The sequence below is a fragment of the Drosophila miranda genome, assembly GCF_003369915.1.
Source record: "Drosophila miranda strain MSH22 chromosome Y unlocalized genomic scaffold, D.miranda_PacBio2.1 Contig_Y1_pilon, whole genome shotgun sequence".
NCBI classification, from domain to species: domain Eukaryota; kingdom Metazoa; phylum Arthropoda; class Insecta; order Diptera; family Drosophilidae; genus Drosophila; species Drosophila miranda.
In genome coordinates this window covers 51,727,447-51,747,777 of record NW_022881603.1, presented here as the reverse complement: position 1 = coordinate 51,747,777, position 20,331 = coordinate 51,727,447, and the positions used below count along the sequence as shown (strand labels likewise).

Genomic DNA, 20,331 nt, shown 5'->3' with positions numbered 1-20,331 from the left:
CATCTGCGCGGCGTGACTGTAGTAATGGCCGTCTGTGGGGCCATTTCCTTTTGCGAGGACCTTCTTGGATAGACCTGCGGCGGTTATCGATGTCGGCGGGACGCTGGTTTTGCCCCCGTGGTTCCACGGGGTCGTAGGCTGAGCTCGGGGTCTGTCTTTCGCTTCTCCGCTTGTGCCGAGGTGCCGGGCTGTGGTGATCTGGCTCGTCCTGGTGATCTGGCGTACTGTCGCTCGAGCTCCGTCAGTCTGACCCAGTTGTCGTGTTCGAGGGGCCCGGCGACTAGTTCGGCGAAATTTCTCCGCAAATCTTCCGCGTTACCCTCGCGGCTGAATCCGAATTCCTCGGCGCAGGATTCCAGCTCACCCTTCCGGTACTCACCCTTGGGTTGGCGAGTCCAGGGTAATACTCACCGGGCTGCTCTTCTGTATGGGATTCCATTGTTCCGTTTATTGCTTGCGTTTGCTATTTCGTTTGGCTTGCGTTTTCCGGCACTGGGGCACTGGGTCGAGCTTCGCCGCGGGCTTTTCGAATTTCTTCTCGGAGTGATGGCACCGTTCGTGTAGTAAGTAATGCATGCGTTTAATTTACGTTGGGCGACGCGTATCAGGTTTTATGCTTATAATATGTCAGGGGAACCCTTTAATGTTCGTTACAAGACAAAAAATTAACTGCTATGCTGGGTTAAACACGTTTATGTAAATTTAAAATTTAGAATCTGGTTTTTTCTCGCAGAATAGAGAGTTTTTCATAGATGTGGGCGCATGTGAAATATAACGAATGCCCCATCATGTAGCACTGGCAGCTGAGATAGAAAATCACCGGCATCATAGCAATTTTTGAATAAATCGACAATGTATTTTCTTTCTACGCTATCGCTGGGTGGTGCCAATCGCTTGGCGCCTTCTTTGGATATGTGCTACAAAAGGATTCAGGTATAATTAGATCAATATTAAACATATGTATGTAGGAAACGAAGGAAACAGAGAGACACGAAGCGGTCGTGTTTTCGTCGTGTCGTCGGGATAGAGCAGTAATCGGCTCTGAGAGAGCCGATAGCAAGAGAGAGAGATCAGTCAGTTGTCAGTTCAGCCACGCATCAGACGTACACGCATATAATTAGTCACAAACACACTTGTAAAACTTGGAGCTGTTATAATTTTAAGTCAAACATACTTATCAAATAAATGTTACTCGTTGCCATCAAGCAACTTAAACTACTACAAATTGGGGGCTCGTCTGAAAATAAGCCCAAGACAACAACATTTGCAAGTGAGATTTGTGCGTGTATTTGGAAATTTTGGCGTACACGAGACTGGTGACACAAGAGATCGGTCGCGGTGCGAAATTGAATTGCAGTCTGGCCTATAAGTGCGAGAGAGACACTTGTCGAAGAAGGCGCATTAGTGTGAGCAGACATTCAAGAGAGCTGGAGCGACAAAACTACGGCAGACGGCAGCAAACACAGCAAGAATCAAAACCTTCGTTGTTGTTGTTGTGCATTGCGTCTGAGAGGCTAGAGCTACAAGGAGACAAGCGGCACAGAGACGACAATCTGAGCGCGTTCGTTCCAAAGAGAGCAGAAGCGACAAAACGATGGCAGCAAACAGCAAGAATCAAAGAACATTGATTGTTGTTGTGTTGCACTGCGTCGGACGGAGACTACAACTACAAGAAGAGACAAGCAGCAAGGAGACGACCATTTTGTAACAGCGGAAGCAGCGACGATTCGGGAAGCGACAACGAGTTAACGGCGAACAGCGAGAGCAAGGCAAGGCAACAAAGAGAGGACGGCAACAGCGACATCGACAGGCAAGCGAGATCTGGATGTGGTAGTGTGTGTGCGTCAAATTTGGAGTCTGGAAAGTTCTGCGCAGAAGCGAGAGTTAACAAGGGTAAACCCATAGTAAGGTGAGCGTTAACAGAGAAGCGATCGTTAACAGTGACGACTTTAAAGGCGTTTTCGGAGTCGATGTTAACTGGAAAATTGTTAACAGGCCAGCAGTAATAAGGTTGTTTAAGTTGATTTAATCACATTTTCTTAGATATAAGCTAATATCAATTATTTTGTGTTTAAATCGTCACGATGCAAGTTGAAGAGATAATGACACTGAGAGTCGCAGATTTGCGAGAGAAGTTAAGAGAGCTTGCGTTGCAGACGACGGGACGAAAGCGCGATTTGCAAGATAGACTATTAATACATAACGGCTTTCCAGTTGAGTCCGTAGTAACAGCAGTGGATGATACCGTAGCAGTTCAACCAGGTACGCGACAGGCAGAGTATAAATCTTGGTTTACGCTAAAAGAAGTGGAAGGTAGTGTGTCACAATTTTCTGGTTCTAATAACCCCGACATCAATCAATGGATAGAGGAATTAGAAGAATGCGCAGCTACTGTTCAATGGAGTCAATTACAATTATTCATTTATGCCAAGCAGTTGTTAGTTGGTGCAGCAAAATCTTTCGCTCGTAGTTTACGTGATATTCGTAACTGGAATTCGTTGAAGGCAGCTCTGTTGGATGAGTTTAGTGTTAAACTGTCGTCCGTAGAAGTACATAGAATGTTGCAAAAGCGCCAGCAGAAAAAAGGAGAGTCGCTTTAGAAATTGCAGCAACGAGAATCGTCATTCATCTGTCAATACAAATACGCAAAGCAAACAATTTTTTAAAACTCAGTATAGTGTGAAACTGTTATCAAAATAAGACGTAACACGAGTGGTGGTACTTTTGTAAGATATTTTTACAGGAAAATGGGTAAAATTCAGTAAAAAATAGATAAATACAAAGTTCCCCAATATATTTTCGGCGGCTTGCTCATTCCCATCATTCGCAATCAGAAGTCATTTAACAGGCCACCACTCTTTGGCAATCTTTCCTTATTTCCAGCCGTAATGGTGGGTTGTTTTACCACACACATACATATGTTTAATATTGATATAATTATACCTGAATCGTTTTGTAGCACATATCCGAAGAAGGCGCCAAGAGATAGGCACCGCCCAGCAATAGCGAAGAATGAAAATACATTGACGATTTATTTAAAAATTTATATGATGCCGGTGATTTCCTATCGCAGCTGCCAGTGCCCCGAGATTCGTTATATTTCATATGCGCCCAAATCTATGAAAAACTCTATATTCTGCGAGGAAAACCCGGCTTCTAAATTTTAAATTTACATAAACGTATTTAACCCCCCATAGCAGTTAGCTTTTTGTTTTGTAACGAACCTAAAAGGGTTCCCGCGACATATTATAAGCATAAAACCTGACAGCAAATTACAGCGCCTCGCCCAACGTAAATTAAACGCATGCATTATTTAGTACAGATAGCCACTGATTGACACGCGCTGACTCCATAACGCTGAGCAAACACACAAGGTCACGAGGACTTCCTTCCACTCCAGACTAAGCAACCGACCAGGCGCAGTCTTCCGGGTTCATCGACTACAAAAAGATGACACCGCGGAAGCCTATGACAAGCACCCAGCGGCAAACCCGACAGCACGCCAAAAACGCGAAGAGACAGAACCAGAACCCACGATCGCCAAAACGGCGAAGTGCACTTTTGGAACCCGCTGACACAGCAGCACAAGGCGTATAAATAGTCGCCGGCCAGAACTAAAAGGGAGCTTACGAAAGATACCAGCGATCAGTAGAGTTATCAAATTAATACAACTCAAAGTGCTAAGATATTCGTAATAAAATGTCTAATTATCAGAATAATATCCAATTGAGTAAGTTCATTCCAATTAGCCGAGGCACCGACACTACCCCACCCCAACTCCATGCACACCGTTTAATATACACGATGAGCAGCGCTCGCCCCAGCCCCGATCCACCCTCTCTAAGATAGGCCAACCCCGACGTCTCCCTCAAAGTTCCATCTACTTCGACAAATTTATTGTGGATTGACCCCTGGACGTGACTGAGCTTACCTCAGCCTGAAATAGGTCCATCACAAGTGGCGCCCGAGCAGGGACCTCAGGGAACTGCCAACACTTGCAGGCCTCCGAGGGACGACAGATCTAACATAACATACCATCGTCATGAGGGACAACCGACCCATAAAACTACCCAAAAAACCCAGCCATGCGAAGCTGATAGCCGAAGACCTAATCGAACCATCTCGGAGCCCCCACAGCGCCCGACGACGGACCCTCGACGACATCGTCATCGTCGGGAAGAGCTTTACCGAACACCTAAACAACGTAAAGGAAGTTTTCGCACGACTACGCAAGGCGAACTTACGGATCAACACGGACAAGTCTGCCTTCTTCCAGCGCCGGATTAAATAACTGGGCCACATGATCAGCGAAGAAGGTATCCACACGGACCCCGACAAAATCGCAGCCGTAAAAGATCTGAGGCCAAAGATCTGACCAACTTAACAGAACTACGACAATGCGTCGACATGGCCGGTTGGTATCGCAGATTTGCCACCGTAGTCAACCAATATCGCTACTTCTGAAGAAAGGGAAAGGGGCCAAGAACAACAAGACGCTTTCGACGAACTGAAAATAGTGCTCACCACTGCTCCAGTGCTCGCCCGCCCAGACTTCAATGTCGAATTCTCCCTGCAGACGGACGCAAGCAATCTTGGAGTGGGCGCAGTCCTCACCCAAGAGATCTAAGGGAAAGAGCGGGTCATCGCATACGTCAGTCGGCGACTCAACAAAGCTGAGGAAAACTACTCCGCCACCGACAAAGAATGCCTGGCAGTCATCTGGGTACCGATTCGATGTGATCACCGGCGACCTAGCACTAAAGTGGCTGAATACCCTCGAGAGCCGGTATGGTAGAGTAGCAAGGTGGCCGCTCGAGCTGCAACAATATCAGTACGACGTGCATTATCGGGCCGGCAACCAGAAAGTAGTTGCAGACGCGCTATCGGGACAACCATTGGAAACCCTCTCACGCATCGAGGAGCAAGACCGCGCGGCCTGCGCCTACAGCACCCTATTGCGCCCTATTGATCGCCCAATTCGTCGAAGAACACCAGAATTCGTGTGACGAACTCCTACCTGAAATGACACTGGTAATCAACTCAAGCGTCTGCGAGACGACCGTATTCAGCAACGCGATCCTCCTACAAGGAAGGAAACCCTGACTCCCCAGACAGGAAGCACTCCAGAGACGGCCACCAGCAAAGCAACGAGGCTGAAAGAAGTATTCGCCATCGTCCGGAATAACATCCATAGAGCCAGCCAAGAGCAAGGGAGACAACCTCCGCCAGCGTTTATGGCGCCCCGCCATCGGGTCATTAGTACTGTTACGCCAACACCACCTACCGGGACAAAAGTTTCCCGTCGCCGAATATCGCCAAGTTACAACATTGCGAAAGCCGGAAACAGAAAGCAGCGAACATCAACGACCTGACGGAATTAAACGGCCACAAGTCCGCAGCGAAGCACGCGATCGCCAATTAACCGAACAGCGCTGACGCCAGCAAAAGAAGTAACGTAACGCTCACTAGACGCCACGACTATGCACCCCACGAATTAGCTGACGAAGCGAAGAGAACGCGGAAACCCCAACGGAGACCACTGAAGAAACATGACGCCGAGCCACAAACGGCGACACCGCCGAAGAGGAGTTTCCCAGATAAAAAAAACAAGAAAAGGGCACGCGGCTGACCCAAAACACACCCACCGCCGAGAACACAGGCGCAGCGAAGTACGCGATCGCCAATTAACCAAACAGCGCTGACGCCAGCAAGAGAAGTAACGTAACGCTCACTAGACGCCACGACCATGCACCCCACGAATTAGCTGACGAAGCGAAGAGAACGCGGGGATCCCAACGCAGACCACTGAAGAAACATGACGCCGAGCAACAAACGGCGACACCGCCGAAGAGGAGTTTCCCAGATAAAAAAAACAAGAAAAGGGCACGCGGCTGACCCAAAACACACCCACGGTGCAGCACAGAAGACCAAAGAAGAGCTGGCTCCGCGAAAATCGACTCCCAAAAACGACTTAAATAGCCCAAACTCGAGCTCCCATCCATCAGTACGCCCTCAGCAGAAGAAGACGAAGCCACCTGAACCCACAACCTCAGTCAGAGACTCGCCCGACGCCGCCAAACCAATCACCCTACCGAAACATTCCGCTCCCCTCCGGTGTCACCCAACGTGAGAAAACATACAAGCTATGAACACCCTTTTGCCTCTCCTCGTCCTCGCGGCCACCGCACACGTGTCGGTCAAACTCAACGATTACTCCACTGCGAACTACATCCCAATCGTCGACAGAGTGCTGCTTCTACGCGAACACCCACTGGCTGTATGATTATCCGATTATCACACGTAGAACCAACATTTTTGTATCTTACCGATCGATCTGTTGCAGCAGTTCACTACAACAAATATAAATCCCATTACTTTAAAAATTGCAGTAACGAGAATCGTCATTCATCTGTCAATCCAAATACGCAAAGCAACAAATTTTTTAAAACTCAGTATAGTGTGAAACTATTGTCAAAATAGGACGTAACCCAAGTGGTGGTATTTTTGTAAGATATTTTTACAGGAAAATGGGTAGAATTTAGTAAAAAACGAGGGGGAACGTTGTGAGTGGCTGCGTACACCGCAACTATACATTTATACCCGATACTTAGTCAGTATGGCTCTCCTCCGGCAGACGCAGCTAATATTAAACGACACGACAAAGAGTGCGTGCGAGAGAGACAGAAAATCAGTCTGAGCGTGACGTCGGGCGCTGCGTAGCCAGTGCAAAATGATTTGTTCCTTTTGGCTATAAAAATTATCTGATCTGATCCACATTCAGCAATCTGATAGATATGGTCGTTATCTATGATTCTGCGTTTTTAGTTTTCTCGAATCTGCCATATTGTGGATGCAACAGATTTTCGTCCTTTGTGTGGGCGGAAGGGGGTGGCGCGATATTTTGAGATATACGTTTTATAGTGAGATCTAACAGAAGTGCGGATACCAAATTTGGTTACTCTAGCCTTAATAGTCTCTGAGATTTGTGAATATCCCCAGATTTTCGTCCATTGCGGTGGCGGAAGGGGTTGTGGCGAAATTTTGAAACAAACTCGTCTCGGTCCGATATGTTAGGAGTGTGGATACCAAATTCGTTTTGTAGCACATATCCAAAGAAGGCGCCAAGCGATTGGCACCGCCCAGCGATAGCGTAGAAAGAAAATAGATTGTCGATTTATTCAAAAATTGCTATGACGCCGGTGATTTCCTATCTCAGCTGCCAGTGCTACATGATGGGGCATTCGTTATATTTCACATGCGCCCACATCTATGAAAAACTCTCTATTCTGCGAGAAAAAACCAGATTCTAAATTTTAAATTTACATAAACGTGTTTAACCCACCATAGCCGTTAGCTTTTTGTCTTGTAACGAACCTAAAAGGGTTCCCCCGACATATTATAAGCATAAAACCTGATACTAAATTACGGAGCCTCGTCCCACGTAAATTGAACGCATGCATTATTTACTACACGAGCACACCCCCCCTCCACACATAGATCCCGATCGACATGCGACGACTCCATAACGCTGCCCAAATACACCAGGTCACGCGGACTTCCCCCACTCCAGACCAAGCAACCGGCTTGGCGCAGCCACCCTCTCTAAGATAGGCCAACCCCGACGTCTCCTCAAAGTTCCATCTACTTCTACGAATTTCTTGTGGATTGACCCCTGGACGTGAATGAGCTTACCTCAGCCTGAAATAGGTCTATCACAAGTGGCGCCCGAGCAGGGACCTGAGGGAACGTCGACGAGGGTTTGTGGAATAAAACCCCACGGCCGCTAGAGAAACAGGAAAAACTAAGCGAAGTAAACCACGACTTCGCGCAATTTTGCGGTGCGGGTTGCGCAACGAGCTAACGAAAGCGCGGCTCAGCGACAGAGAAACGCGAACGGTGCCATCACCCCGAGAAGAAATTCGAAAGCCCGCGGCGAAGCTTGACCCAGTGGCCCAGTGCCCCAGTGCCGGAAAGCGCAAGCCAAACGAAATAGCAAACGCGAGCAATAAACGGAGCAATGGAATCCCATACAGACGAACAGCCCGGTTAATATTATCCTGGATCCGCCAACCCAAGGGTGAGTACCGGAAGGGTGAGCTGGAATCCTTCCCCGAGGAATTCGAATTCAGCCGCGAGGGAAACGTGGAAGATTTGCGGAGAAATTTCGCCAGGACGAGCCAGATGACCACAGCCGGGCACCTCGGCGGAGAAGCGAAAGACAGACCCCGAGCTCAGCCTACCAGCGTCCCGACGACATCGATAACCGCCGCAGGTCTACCTAAGAAGGTCTTTCTCGCAGAGGGAAACGGCCCCACAGACGGCCATTACTACAGTCAAGCCGCGCAGGTGGCGGAACGGATTCGGAAGTGGGGAATCCAGTTCGACGGGCAGGATGACCCACTGTCTTTCGTTGAGCTACTGGAAGAGCGTGCCCTCTCGTACGGGTAAACATGAACTACCTGCCGCGAGCCATGGCGGAGCTCCTCACCGACCGAGCCAACCGATGGTTCCGCACCAGCCGACTACAGAGCGACTTCCGTCAGGACCGAGTTCCGTCAGGACCGAGTTCCGTCAGGACCGAGTTCCGTCAGGACCGAGTTCCGTCAGGAATTCCTAGCCTTCTTCCTGCCTCCCAGGTACTTCGAGCAGCTGGAATACCAGATCAAGGACCGCAAACAAGCGGTAGGCGAACCGTTCAAGGACTTCGTCATCGAGCTCGTTTTGCTCATGCACCACGCCGGGTACGACGCTGCCAAAAAAATTAACAGGATCTACGACAACACTCTCCCATCGTACCAGCAATACGTGCGAAGACACGAACTAGGGCCCAGTTCCGAAAACCTCACTGGAAAGCCCCGGAACCCGCAAGGGGGCCACACCATGTCGGCGCTCCAGTCCGGGAAGCTACAGATCGAATGATCACCACCCCTATCGACAACCCACACGCGGCCTGCCGCCGTTGCGGAGAAGCTGGACATGCTTCCCGCGTGCTGCACCAACCCATCGATCCTCCTCTGTTGGGAATGCGTGAAGCGCGGAACACGCACAGTGGACTGTGTGCCGTCAACACCCGTCGGGAAACGACTCGCGTCCCCAGCTGACACGGGAACAGCCGGGCACGACGCTTCCTCAGACACGCAACTTAGGAACCCGCTACAAGTACACGACGGTCGGATAGTGGCGAGAATAAACATCGAAGGACGCCGCACGGAAGCCACGGTCGACACTGGAGCCTCGCGAAGCTTCATCAACGCCGACCTCGCCCGCCAACTCGATCACAACAACGACCTGCGAGAGGCGTGCGTCCAGATCTGCCTGGCCGACGGCTCCGCACGCGAGATAACTCAGATCTTGCTAGCGCGCGTCCGACTAGACGAGCGGGAGGTTCAGATGCCGCTCTTAGTACTATCGAATATGCTCGAGCAAGTCCCGATGATACAGTGCGGCACGCCTCCTCCATCAAGGTCACCAACGCCCCTTCTCAAACACGCCGATGATCACCGCCAGCCAAGTACACACCCCAGGACCCATGAACTCGAGAACCCCACCGCCGACGAATCCCCCGAAACGAAACGAGACACAAGCACAAGAAACGAGGAACACAAAACCCACGGCAGCAATGAGGCGCACTAGCCCCACGCCGATAAACCAAAAATCAAGCAAAGCAACGAAGAAAGCGACCACCGCCACACGAGGCGCAGGAGCCAACACTCCATTGATCGCCACCGACATCATGGAACGCCTCCCAGGCAACCCCTCGCACAGCGGCGGCATGCGGCCCAACACTACGCCTGGAGCCATGTCGCCACCTGCGTCGCCCAAACTAGCCGTCGGTCCAAAGCTAGGATCGCCACCGTGACCCACACGGGCACCCCTCCCATGGTCGACACCCCCGCTGTCGTCGCCAGCATAAGCGAATACACTCGCGAAGTCGAACCAACAAGCGCATTCGATGCGACAGTCCTCCCCGAGGACCCCGACCACACTTACAACCCAGCAATCGACAACCCGCCCGAAGATGATCCGGAACAAGTCCCCGACCCGTGGCCTCCCGACATCGCACCAGGGATACAGGAATGTCTGGACGAGGAGCTGGCAGCACTCGCAGACCACCGAGCGAGGCTCAGCTTACCATTCTTACGATAATCGAGCTTGAAGAATCTCAACCACAGTAACGACCTGAAGAAATTCCGCGAACGCGAGCCCGGAGAACCCACCGACCTACATGAGAATGCTGACACCGACGAGGAAAGTAACGAGACATTTACCCGACCCCAACCACGGCACCGCAGAGTCAGCAAAACCCTGGATACCCGGCCAAAAGAGACAGCATCGCCAAAACGCGAGCCGACGACATATTACCGCCGAGAACACAGGCGCAGCGAAGTACGCGATCGCCAATTAACCAACAGCGCTGACGCCAGCAAGAGAAGTAACGTAACGCTCACTAGACGCCACTACCATGCACCCCACGAATTAGCTGACGAAGCGAAGAGAACGCGGAAATCCCAACGCAGACCACAGAAGAAACATGACGCCGAGCCACAACCGGCGACACCGCCAAAGAGGAGTTTCCCAAATAAAAAAAAGAATAGGGCACGCGGCTGACCCAAAACACACCCACGGTGCAGCACAGAAGACCAAAGAAGAGCTGGCTCCGCAAAAATCGACTCCCAAAAACGACTTAAATAGCCCAAACTCGAGCTCGCATCCATCAGTACGCCCTCAGCAGAAGAAGACGAAGCCACCTGAACCCACAACCTCAGTCAGAGACTCGCCCAACGCCGCCAAACCAATCACCCTACGGAAACATTCCGCTCCCCTCCGGTGTCACCCAACGTGAGAAAACATACAAGCTATGAACACCCTTTTGCCACTCCTCGTCCTCGCGGCCGCCGCACACGTGTCGGTCAAACTCAACGATTACCCCACTGCGAACTACATCCCAATCGTCGACAGAGTGCTGCTTCTACGCGAACACCCACTGGCTGTATGATTATCTGATTATCACACGTAGAACCAACATTTTTGTATCTTACCGATCGATCTGTTGCAGCAGTTCACTACAACAAATATAAATCCCATTACTTTAAAAATTGCAGTAACGAGAATCGTCATTCATCTGTCAATACAAATACGCAAAGCAACAAATTTTTTAAAACTCAGTATAGTGTGAAACTATTGTCAAAATAGGACGTAACCCAAGTGGTGGATCTTTTGTAAAATACTTTTACAGGCAAAAATTTAGTAAAAAATAGCGAAATACAAAGTATCCCAAGATATATTCGGCAGCTTGCTCATTCCCATCATTCGCAGTAGAGATGCAAAATCGGACCAGAACCGGGTCCGGAATCGCAGAAGTTCGAGCACCGGAGAGGATAGCGGGCCATGCTGATAGATATGATGAGAACAGGCAACATACTGACAAGGTCTTCAATTAGAAGTCACTTAACAGGCCACCAGCCTTTGTCAATCTTTCCATATTTCCAGCCTTAATGGTGGGTTGTTTTACCACACACATACATATGTTTAATATTGATATATTTATACCTGAATCGTTTTGTAGCACATATCCAAAGAAGGCGCCAAGCGATTGGCACCGCCCAGAGATACCGTAAAAAGAAAATACATTGTCGATTTATTCAAGAACTGCTATGATGCCGGTGATTTCCTATCTCATCTGCCAGTGCCCCGAGATGGGGCATTCGTTATATTTCACATGCGTCCAAATCTATGAAAAACTCTCTAATCTGCGAGAAAAAACCAGATTCTAAATTTTAAATTTACGTAAACAAGTTTAACCCATCATAGCAGTTAGTTTTTAGTCTTGTAACGAACCTAAAAGGATTCCCCCGACATATTATAAGCATAAAACCTGATACTAAATTACAGCGCCTCGCCCAACGTAAATTGAACGCATACATTATTTACTACACGAGCACACCCCCCTCCACACATAGATCCCGATCGACATGCGCCGACTCCATTTCGCTGACCAAACACACCAGGTCACGCGGACTTCCCCCACTCCGACGTCTCCTCAAAGTTCCATCTACTTCTAAAAATTTCTTGTGGATTGACCCCTGGACGTGAATGAGCTTACCTCAGCCTGAAATAGGTCCATCACAAGTGGCGCCCGAGCAGGGACCTGAGGGAACGTCGACGAGGGTTTGTGGAATAAAACTCCACGGCCGCTAGAAAAACAGGAAAAACAACGCGAAGGAAACCCCGACTTCGCGCAATTTCCAGCGGTGCGGGTTACGCAACGAGATAACGAAAGCGCGGCTCAACGGTGCCATCACCCCGACCAGTGTCCCAGTGCCGGAAAACGCAAGCCAAACGAAATAGCAAACGCGAGAAATAAACGGAGCAATGGAATCCCATACAGACGAACAGCCCGGTGAGTATTACCCTGGATTCGCCAACCCAAGGGTGAGTACCGGAAGGGTGAGCTGGAATCCTTCGCCGAGGAATTCGGATTCAGCCGCGAGGGAAACGTGGAAGATTAGCGGAGAAATTTCGCCGAACTAGTAGACAGATCACCAGGACGAGCCAGATGACCACAGCCGGGCACCTCGGCGGAGAAGCGAAACACAGACCCCGAGCTCAGCCTACGACCCCGTGGAACCACGGGGGACAAAAGCAGCGTCCCGCCGACATCGATAACCGCCGCAGGTCTACCAAAGAAGGTCTTTCTCGCAGAAGGAAACGGCCCCACAGACGGCCATTACTACAGTCACGTCGCGCAGATGGCGGAACGGATTCGAAAGTGGGGAATCCAGTTCGACGGGCAGGATGACCCACTGCTTTTCGTTGAGCTACTGGAAGAGCGTGCCCTCTCGTACGGGTAAACATGAACTTCCTGCCGCGATCCATGGCGGAGCTCCTCACCGACCGAGCCAACCGATGGTTCCGCACCAGCCGACTACAGAGCGCCTCATGGACCGACTTCCGTCAGGACCGAGTTCCGTCAGGACCGAGTTCCGTCAGGACCGAGTTCCGTCAGGACCGAGTTCCGTCAGGAATTCCTAGCCTTCTTCCTGCCTCCCAGGTACTTCGAGCAGCTGGAAGACCAGATCAAGAACCGCAAGCAAGCGGTAGGCGAACCGTTCAAGGACTTCGTCATCGAGCTCCTTTTGCTCATGCACCACGTCGGGTACGACGCTGCCAAAAAATTTAACAGGATCTACGACAACACTCTCCCATCGTATCAGCTATACGTGCGAAGACACGAACTACGAAGCCTAGCACAACTCACGATATTGGCCATGGAATACGAAAGTATACAGGAGAGGAATATCTTAGCAACGCCCATCCCCCCCCGACAACCACCAAGGTACACACGGCCAATGGCACAACGAGCGCAAAACGAAGGCGAGACGAATCGGGCCCAATTCCGAAAAACCCACTGGAACGTCCCGGAACCCGCAAGGGTGCCACACCTTGTCGGCGCTCCAGTCCAGGAAGCTACGCAGCCCCCGCTACAAGTACAAGACGGCCGGATAGTGGCGAGAGTAACCATCGGAGCACGGTGCACGGATGCCACGGTCGACACCGGAGCCTCGCGAAGCTTCATCAACGCCGACCTCGCCCGCCAACTCGATCACAACAACGACCTGCGAGAGGCGTGCGTCCAGATCCTCCTGGCCGACGGCTGCGCACGCGAGATAACTCAGATCTTGCTAGCGCGCGTCCGACTAGACGAGCGGAAGGTTCAGATGCCGCTCTTAGTACTATCGAATATGCTCGAGCAAGTCATAGTAAAGATGGATTTCCTATGCGCCACCGACACGATGATACAGTGCGGCACCACACGCCTCTTCCATCAAGGTCACCAACGCCCCGTCTCAAACACGCCGATGATCACCGCCTGCCAAGTACACACCCCAGGACCCATGAACTCCAGACCCCCGCCGCCGACGAATCCCCCGATACGAAACGAGACACAAGCACAAGAAACGAGGAACACAAAACCCACGGCAGCAATGAGGCGCACTAGCCCCACGCCGATAAACCAAAAATCAAGCAAAGCAACGAAGAAAGCGAGCCGGTCCTCCGAGGCAACCGACGCGGCTCCACCAACGAAGGAAAAAGAATGAAGGACGCCCCTCCAGAAGACAGACCACCGAGAGAGGCTCAGCTTACCATTCTTACGATAATCGAGCTTGAAGAATCTCAACCACAGTAACGACCTGAAGAAATTCCGCGATCGCGAGCCCGAAGAACCCGCCGACCTACATGAGAATGCTGACCTAGACGAGCAAAGCAACGAGACATTAACCCGACGCCCCAACCACGGCACCGAGTGAGTCAGCCACGACCATGCACCCCACGAATTAGCTGACGAAGCGAAGAGAACGCGGACATCCCAACGTAGACCACAGAAGAAACATGACGCCGAGCCACAACCGGCGACACCGCCGAAGAGGAGTTTCCCAAATAAAAAAACAAGAAAAGGGCACGCGGCTGACCCAATACACACCCCCGGTGCAGCACAGAAGACCAAAGAAGAGCTGGCTCCGCAAAAATCGACTCCCAAAAACGACTTAAATAGCCCAAACTCGAGCTCCCATCCATCAGTACGCCCTCAGCAAGAGAAGACGAAGTCCCCTGAACCCACAACCTCAGTCAGAGACTCGCCCGACGCCGCCAAACCAATCACCCTTCCGAAACAATCCGCTCCCCTCCGGTGTCACCCAACGTGAGAAAACATACAAGCTATGAACACCCTTTTGCCACTCCTCGTCCTCGCGGCCGCCGCACACGTGTCGGTCTTACTCAACGATTACCCCACTGCGAACTACATCCCAATCGTCGACAGAGTGCTGCTTCTACGCGAACACCCACTGGCTGTATGATTATCGGATTATCACACGTAGAACCAACATTTTTGTATCTTACCGATCGATCTGTTGCAGCAGTTCACTACAACAAATATAAATCCCATTACTTTAAAAATTGCAGTAACGAGAATCGTCATTCATCTGTCAATACAAATACGCAAAGCAACAAATTTTTTAAAACTCAGTATAGTGTGAAACTATTGTCAAAATAGGACGTAACCCAAGTGGTGGATCTTTTGTAAAATACTTTTACAGGCAAAAATTTAGTAAAAAATAGCGAAATACAAAGTATCCCAAGATATATTCGGCAGCTTGCTCATTCCCATCATTCGCAGTAGAGATGCAAAATCGGACCAGAACCGGGTCCGGAATCGCAGAAGTTCGAGCACCGGAGAGGATAGCGGGCCATGCTGATAGATATGATGAGAACAGGCAACATACTGACAAGGTCTTCAATTAGAAGTCACTTAACAGGCCACCAGCCTTTGTCAATCTTTCCATATTTCCAGCCTTAATGGTGGGTTGCTTTACCACACACATACATATGTTTAATATTGATATATTTATACCTGAATCGTTTTGTAGCACATATCCAAAGAAGGCGCCAAGCGATTGGCACCGCCCAGAGATACCGTAAAAAGAAAATACATTGTCGATTTATTCAAGAACTGCTATGATGCCGGTGATTTCCTATCTCATCTGCCAGTGCCCCGAGATGGGGCATTCGTTATATTTCACATGCGTCCAAATCTATGAAAAACTCTCTAATCTGCGAGAAAAAACCAGATTCTAAATTTTAAATTTACGTAAACAAGTTTAACCCATCATAGCAGTTAGTTTTTAGTCTTGTAACGAACCTAAAAGGATTCCCCCGACATATTATAAGCATAAAACCTGATACTAAATTACAGCGCCTCGCCCAACGTAAATTGAACGCATACATTATTTACTACACGAGCACACCCCCCTCCACACATAGATCCCGATCGACATGCGCCGACTCCATTTCGCTGACCAAACACACCAGGTCACGCGGACTTCCCCCACTCCGACGTCTCCTCAAAGTTCCATCTACTTCTAAAAATTTCTTGTGGATTGACCCCTGGACGTGAATGAGCTTACCTCAGCCTGAAATAGGTCCATCACAAGTGGCGCCCGAGCAGGGACCTGAGGGAACGTCGACGAGGGTTTGTGGAATAAAACTCCACGGCCGCTAGAAAAACAGGAAAAACAACGCGAAGGAAACACCGACTTCGCGCAATTTCCAGCGGTGCGGGTTACGCAACGAGATAACGAAAGCGCGGCTCAACGGTGCCATCACCCCGAGAAGATATTCAAAAAGCCCGCGGCGAAGCTCGACCCAGTGTCCCAGTGCCGGAAAACGCAAGCCAAACGAAATAGCAAACGCGAGAAATAAACGGAGCAATGGAATCCCATACAGACGAACAGCCCGGTGAGTATTACCCTGGATTCGCCAACCCAAGGGTGAGTACCGGAAGGGTGAGCTGGAATCCTTCGCCGAGGAATTCGGATTCAGCCGCGAGGGAAACGTGGAAGATTTGCGGAGAAATTTCGCCGAACTAGTAGACAGATCACCAGGACGAGCCAGATGACCACAGCCGGGCACCTCGGCGGAGAAGCGAAACACAGACCCCGAGCTCAGCCTACGACCCCGTGGAACCACGGGGGACAAAAGCAGCGTCCCGCCGACATCGATAACCGCCGCAGGTCTACCAAAGAAGGTCTTTCTCGCAGAAGGAAACGGCCCCACAGACGGCCATTACTACAGTCACGTCGCGCAGATGGCGGAACGGATTCGAAAGTGGGGAATCCAGTTCGACGGGCAGGATGACCCACTGCTTTTCGTTGAGCTACTGGAAGAGCGTGCCCTCTCGTACGGGTAAACATGAACTTCCTGCCGCGAGCCATGGCGGAGCTCCTCACCGACCGAGCCAACCGATGGTTCCGCACCAGCCGACTACAGAGCGACTTCCGTCAGGACCGAGTTCCGTCAGGACCGAGTTCCGTCAGGACCGAGTTCCGTCAGGAATTCCTAGCCTTCTTCCTGCCTCCCAGGTACTTCGAGCAGCTGGAAGACCAGATCAAGAACCGCAAGCAAGCGGTAGGCGAACCGTTCAAGGACTTCGTCATCGAGCTCCTTTTGCTCATGCACCACGTCGGGTACGACGCTGCCAAAAAATTTAACAGGATCTACGACAACACTCTCCCATCGTATCAGCTATACGTGCGAAGACACGAACTACGAAGCCTAGCACAACTCACGATATTGGCCATGGAATACGAAAGTATACAGGAGAGGAATATCTTAGCAACGCCCATCCCCCCCCGACAACCACCAAGGTACACACGGCCAATGGCACAACGAGCGCAAAACGAAGGCGAGACGAATCGGGCCCAATTCCGAAAAACCCACTGGAACGTCCCGGAACCCGCAAGGGTGCCACACCATGTCGGCGCTCCAGTCCAGGAAGCTACGCAGCCCCCGCTACAAGTACAAGACGGCCGGATAGGCCATCGGAGCACGGTGCACGGATGCCACGGTCGACACCGGAGCCTCGCGAAGCTTCATCAACGCCGACCTCGCCCGCCAACTCGATCACAACAACGACCTGCGAGAGGCGTGCGTCCAGATCCTCCTGGCCGACGGCTGCGCACGCGAGATAACTCAGATCTTGCTAGCGCGCGTCCGACTAGACGAGCGGGAGGTTCAGATGCCGCTCTTAGTACTATCGAATATGCTCGAGCAAGTCATAGTAAAGATGGATTTCCTATGCGCCACCGACACGATGATACAGTGCGGCACCACACGCCTCTTCCATCAAGGTCACCAACGCCCCGTCTCAAACACGCCGATGATCACCGCCTGCCAAGTACACACCCCAGGACCCATGAACTCCAGACCCCCGCCGCCGACGAATCCCCCGATACGAAACGAGACACAAGCACAAGAAACGAGGAACACAAAACCCACGGCAGCAATGAGGAGCACTAGCCCCACGCCGATAAACCAAAAATCAAGCAAAGCAACGAAGAAAGCGAGCCGGTCCTCCGAGGCAACCGACGCGGCTCCACCAACGAAGGAAAAAGAATGAAGGACGCCCCTCCAGAAGACAGACCACCGAGAGAGGCTCAGCTTACCATTCTTACGATAATCGAGCTTGAAGAATCTCAACCACAGTAACGCCCTGAAGAAATTCCGCGATCGCGAGCCCGAAGAACCCGCCGACCTACATGAGAATGCTGACCTAGACGAGCAAAGCAACGAGACATTAACCCGACGCCCCAACCACGGCACCGAGTGAGTCAGCCACGACCATGCACCCCACGAATTAGCTGACGAAGCGAAGAGAACGCGGACATCCCAACGCAGACCACAGAAGAAACATGACGCCGAGCCACAACCGGCGACACCGCCGAAGAGGAGTTTCCCAGATAAAAAAAACAAGAAAAGGGCACGCGGCTGACCCAAAACACACCCACCGCCGAGAACACAGGCGCAGCGAAGTACGCGATCGCCAATTAACCAAACAGCGCTGACGCCAGCAAGAGAAGTAACGTAACGCTCACTAGACGCCACGACCATGCACCCCACGAATTAGCTGACGAAGCGAAGAGAACGCGGAAATCCCAACGCAGACCACTGAAGAAACATGACGCCGAGCCACAAACGGCGACACCGCCGAAGAGGAGTTTCCCAGATAAAAAAAACAAGAAAAGGGCACGCGGCTGACCCAAAACACACCCACGGTGCAGCACAGAAGACCAAAGAAGAGCTGGCTCCGCAAAAATCGACTCCCAAAAACGAATTAAATAGCCCCAACTCGAGCTCCCATCCATCAGAACGCCCTCAGCAGGAGAAGACGAAGCCACCTGAACCCACAACCTCAGTCAGAGACTCGCCCGACGCCGCCAAACCAATCACCCTACCGAAACACTCCGCTCCCCTCCGGTGTCACCCAACGTAAGAAAACATACAAGCTGTGAACACCCTGTTGACTCTCCTCGTCCTCGCGTCCGCCGCACACGCGTCGGTCAAACTCAACGATTACTCCACTGCGAACTACATCCCAATCGTCGACGGAGTGTTGTTTCTACGCGAAAATCCACTGGCTGTATGACCAGGTCGAATATCACGCGCAGAACCAACATTTTTGTATCTTACCGATCGATCTGTTGCAGCAGTTCACTACAACAAATATAAATCCCATTACTTTAAAAATTGCAGTAACGAGAATCGTCATTCATCTGTCAATACAAATACGCAAAGCAACAAATTTTTTAAAACTCAGTATAGTGTGAAACTATTGTCAAAATAGGACGTAACCCAAGTGGTGGTATTTTTGTAAGATATTTTTACAGGAAAATGGGTAGAATTTAGTAAAAAACGAGGGGGAACGTTGTGAGTGGCTGCGTACACCGCAACTCTACATTTATACCCGATACTTAGTCAGTATGGCTCTCCTCCGGCAGACGCAGCTAATATTAAACGACACGACAAAGAGTGCGTGCGAGAGAGACAGAAAATCAGTCTGAGCGTGACGTCGGGCGCTGCGTAGCCAGTGCAAAATGATTTGTTCCTTTTGGCTATAAAAATTATCTGATCTGATCCACATTCAGCAATCTGATAGATATGGTCGTTATCTATGATTCTGCGTTTTTAGTTTTCTCGAATCTGCCATATTGTGGATGCAACAGATTTTCGTCCTTTGTGTGGGCGGAAGGGGGTGGCGCGATATTTTGAGATATACGTTTTATAGTGAGATCTAACAGAAGTGCGGATACCAAATTTGGTTACTCTAGCCTTAATAGTCTCTGAGATTTGTGAATATCCCCAGATTTTCGTCCATTGCGGTGGCGGAAGGGGTTGTGGCGAAATTTTGAAACAAACTCGTCTCGGTCCGATATGTTAGGAGTGGGGATACCAAATTCGTTTTGTAGCACATATCCAAAGAAGGCGCCAAGCGATTGGCACCGCCCAGCGATAGCGTAGAAAGAAAATAGATTGTCGATTTATTCAAAAATTGCTATGACGCCGGTGATTTCCTATCTCAGCTGCCAGTGCTACATGATGGGGCATTCGTTATATTTCACATGCGCCCACATCTATGAAAAACTCTCTATTCTGCGAGAAAAAACCAGATTCTAAATTTTAAATTTACATAAACGTGTTTAACCCACCATAGCAGTTAGCTTTTTGTCTTGTAACGAACCTAAAAGGGTTCCCCCGACATATTATAAGCATAAAACCTGATACTAAATTACAGCGCCTCGCCCAACGTAAATTGAACGCATGCATTATTTACTACACGAGCACACCCCCCTCCACACATAGATCCCGATCGACATGCGACGACTCCATAACGCTGACCAAATACACCAGGTCACGCGGACTTCCCCCACTCCAGACCAAGCAACCGGCTTGGCGCAGCCACCCTCTCTAAGATAGGCCAACCCCGACGTCTCCTCA

The 20,331-nt window shown here is 50.5% G+C and overlaps 1 protein-coding gene and 2 long non-coding RNA genes across 4 annotated transcripts; all 3 read left to right on the top strand.

Annotated features, from left to right (window-relative positions):
- The first annotated feature begins 2,533 nt into the window (after positions 1-2,533).
- On the top strand, positions 2,534-3,036 carry LOC117190913. The gene is made up of 2 exons (XR_004473879.1): positions 2,534-2,891; positions 2,960-3,036. It is a non-coding gene; the product is annotated as an uncharacterized LOC117190913 (long non-coding RNA).
- Positions 3,037-11,158: 8,122 nt separating this feature from the next.
- On the top strand, positions 11,159-11,885 carry LOC117191817. Its single transcript, XR_004474082.1, has 2 exons — positions 11,159-11,498; positions 11,567-11,885. It is a non-coding gene; the product is annotated as an uncharacterized LOC117191817 (long non-coding RNA).
- A 67-nt stretch (positions 11,886-11,952) lies between these two features.
- Positions 11,953-19,894, top strand: LOC117191816. 2 transcript variants are annotated; one of them, XM_033396581.1, is made up of 2 exons: positions 11,953-15,360; positions 19,803-19,894. In XM_033396581.1, exon 1 carries the CDS (start codon positions 13,143-13,145, stop codon positions 14,097-14,099), a length of 957 nt encoding a protein of 318 aa, XP_033252472.1. In that variant the 5' UTR covers positions 11,953-13,142; the 3' UTR covers positions 14,100-15,360; positions 19,803-19,894. The 2 variants fall into 2 exon arrangements, with proteins under 2 accessions (XP_033252472.1, XP_033252471.1); XM_033396580.1 differs by lacking the exon at positions 19,803-19,894 and adding an exon at positions 15,429-15,747.
- The last annotated feature ends 437 nt before the right edge of the window (positions 19,895-20,331 follow it).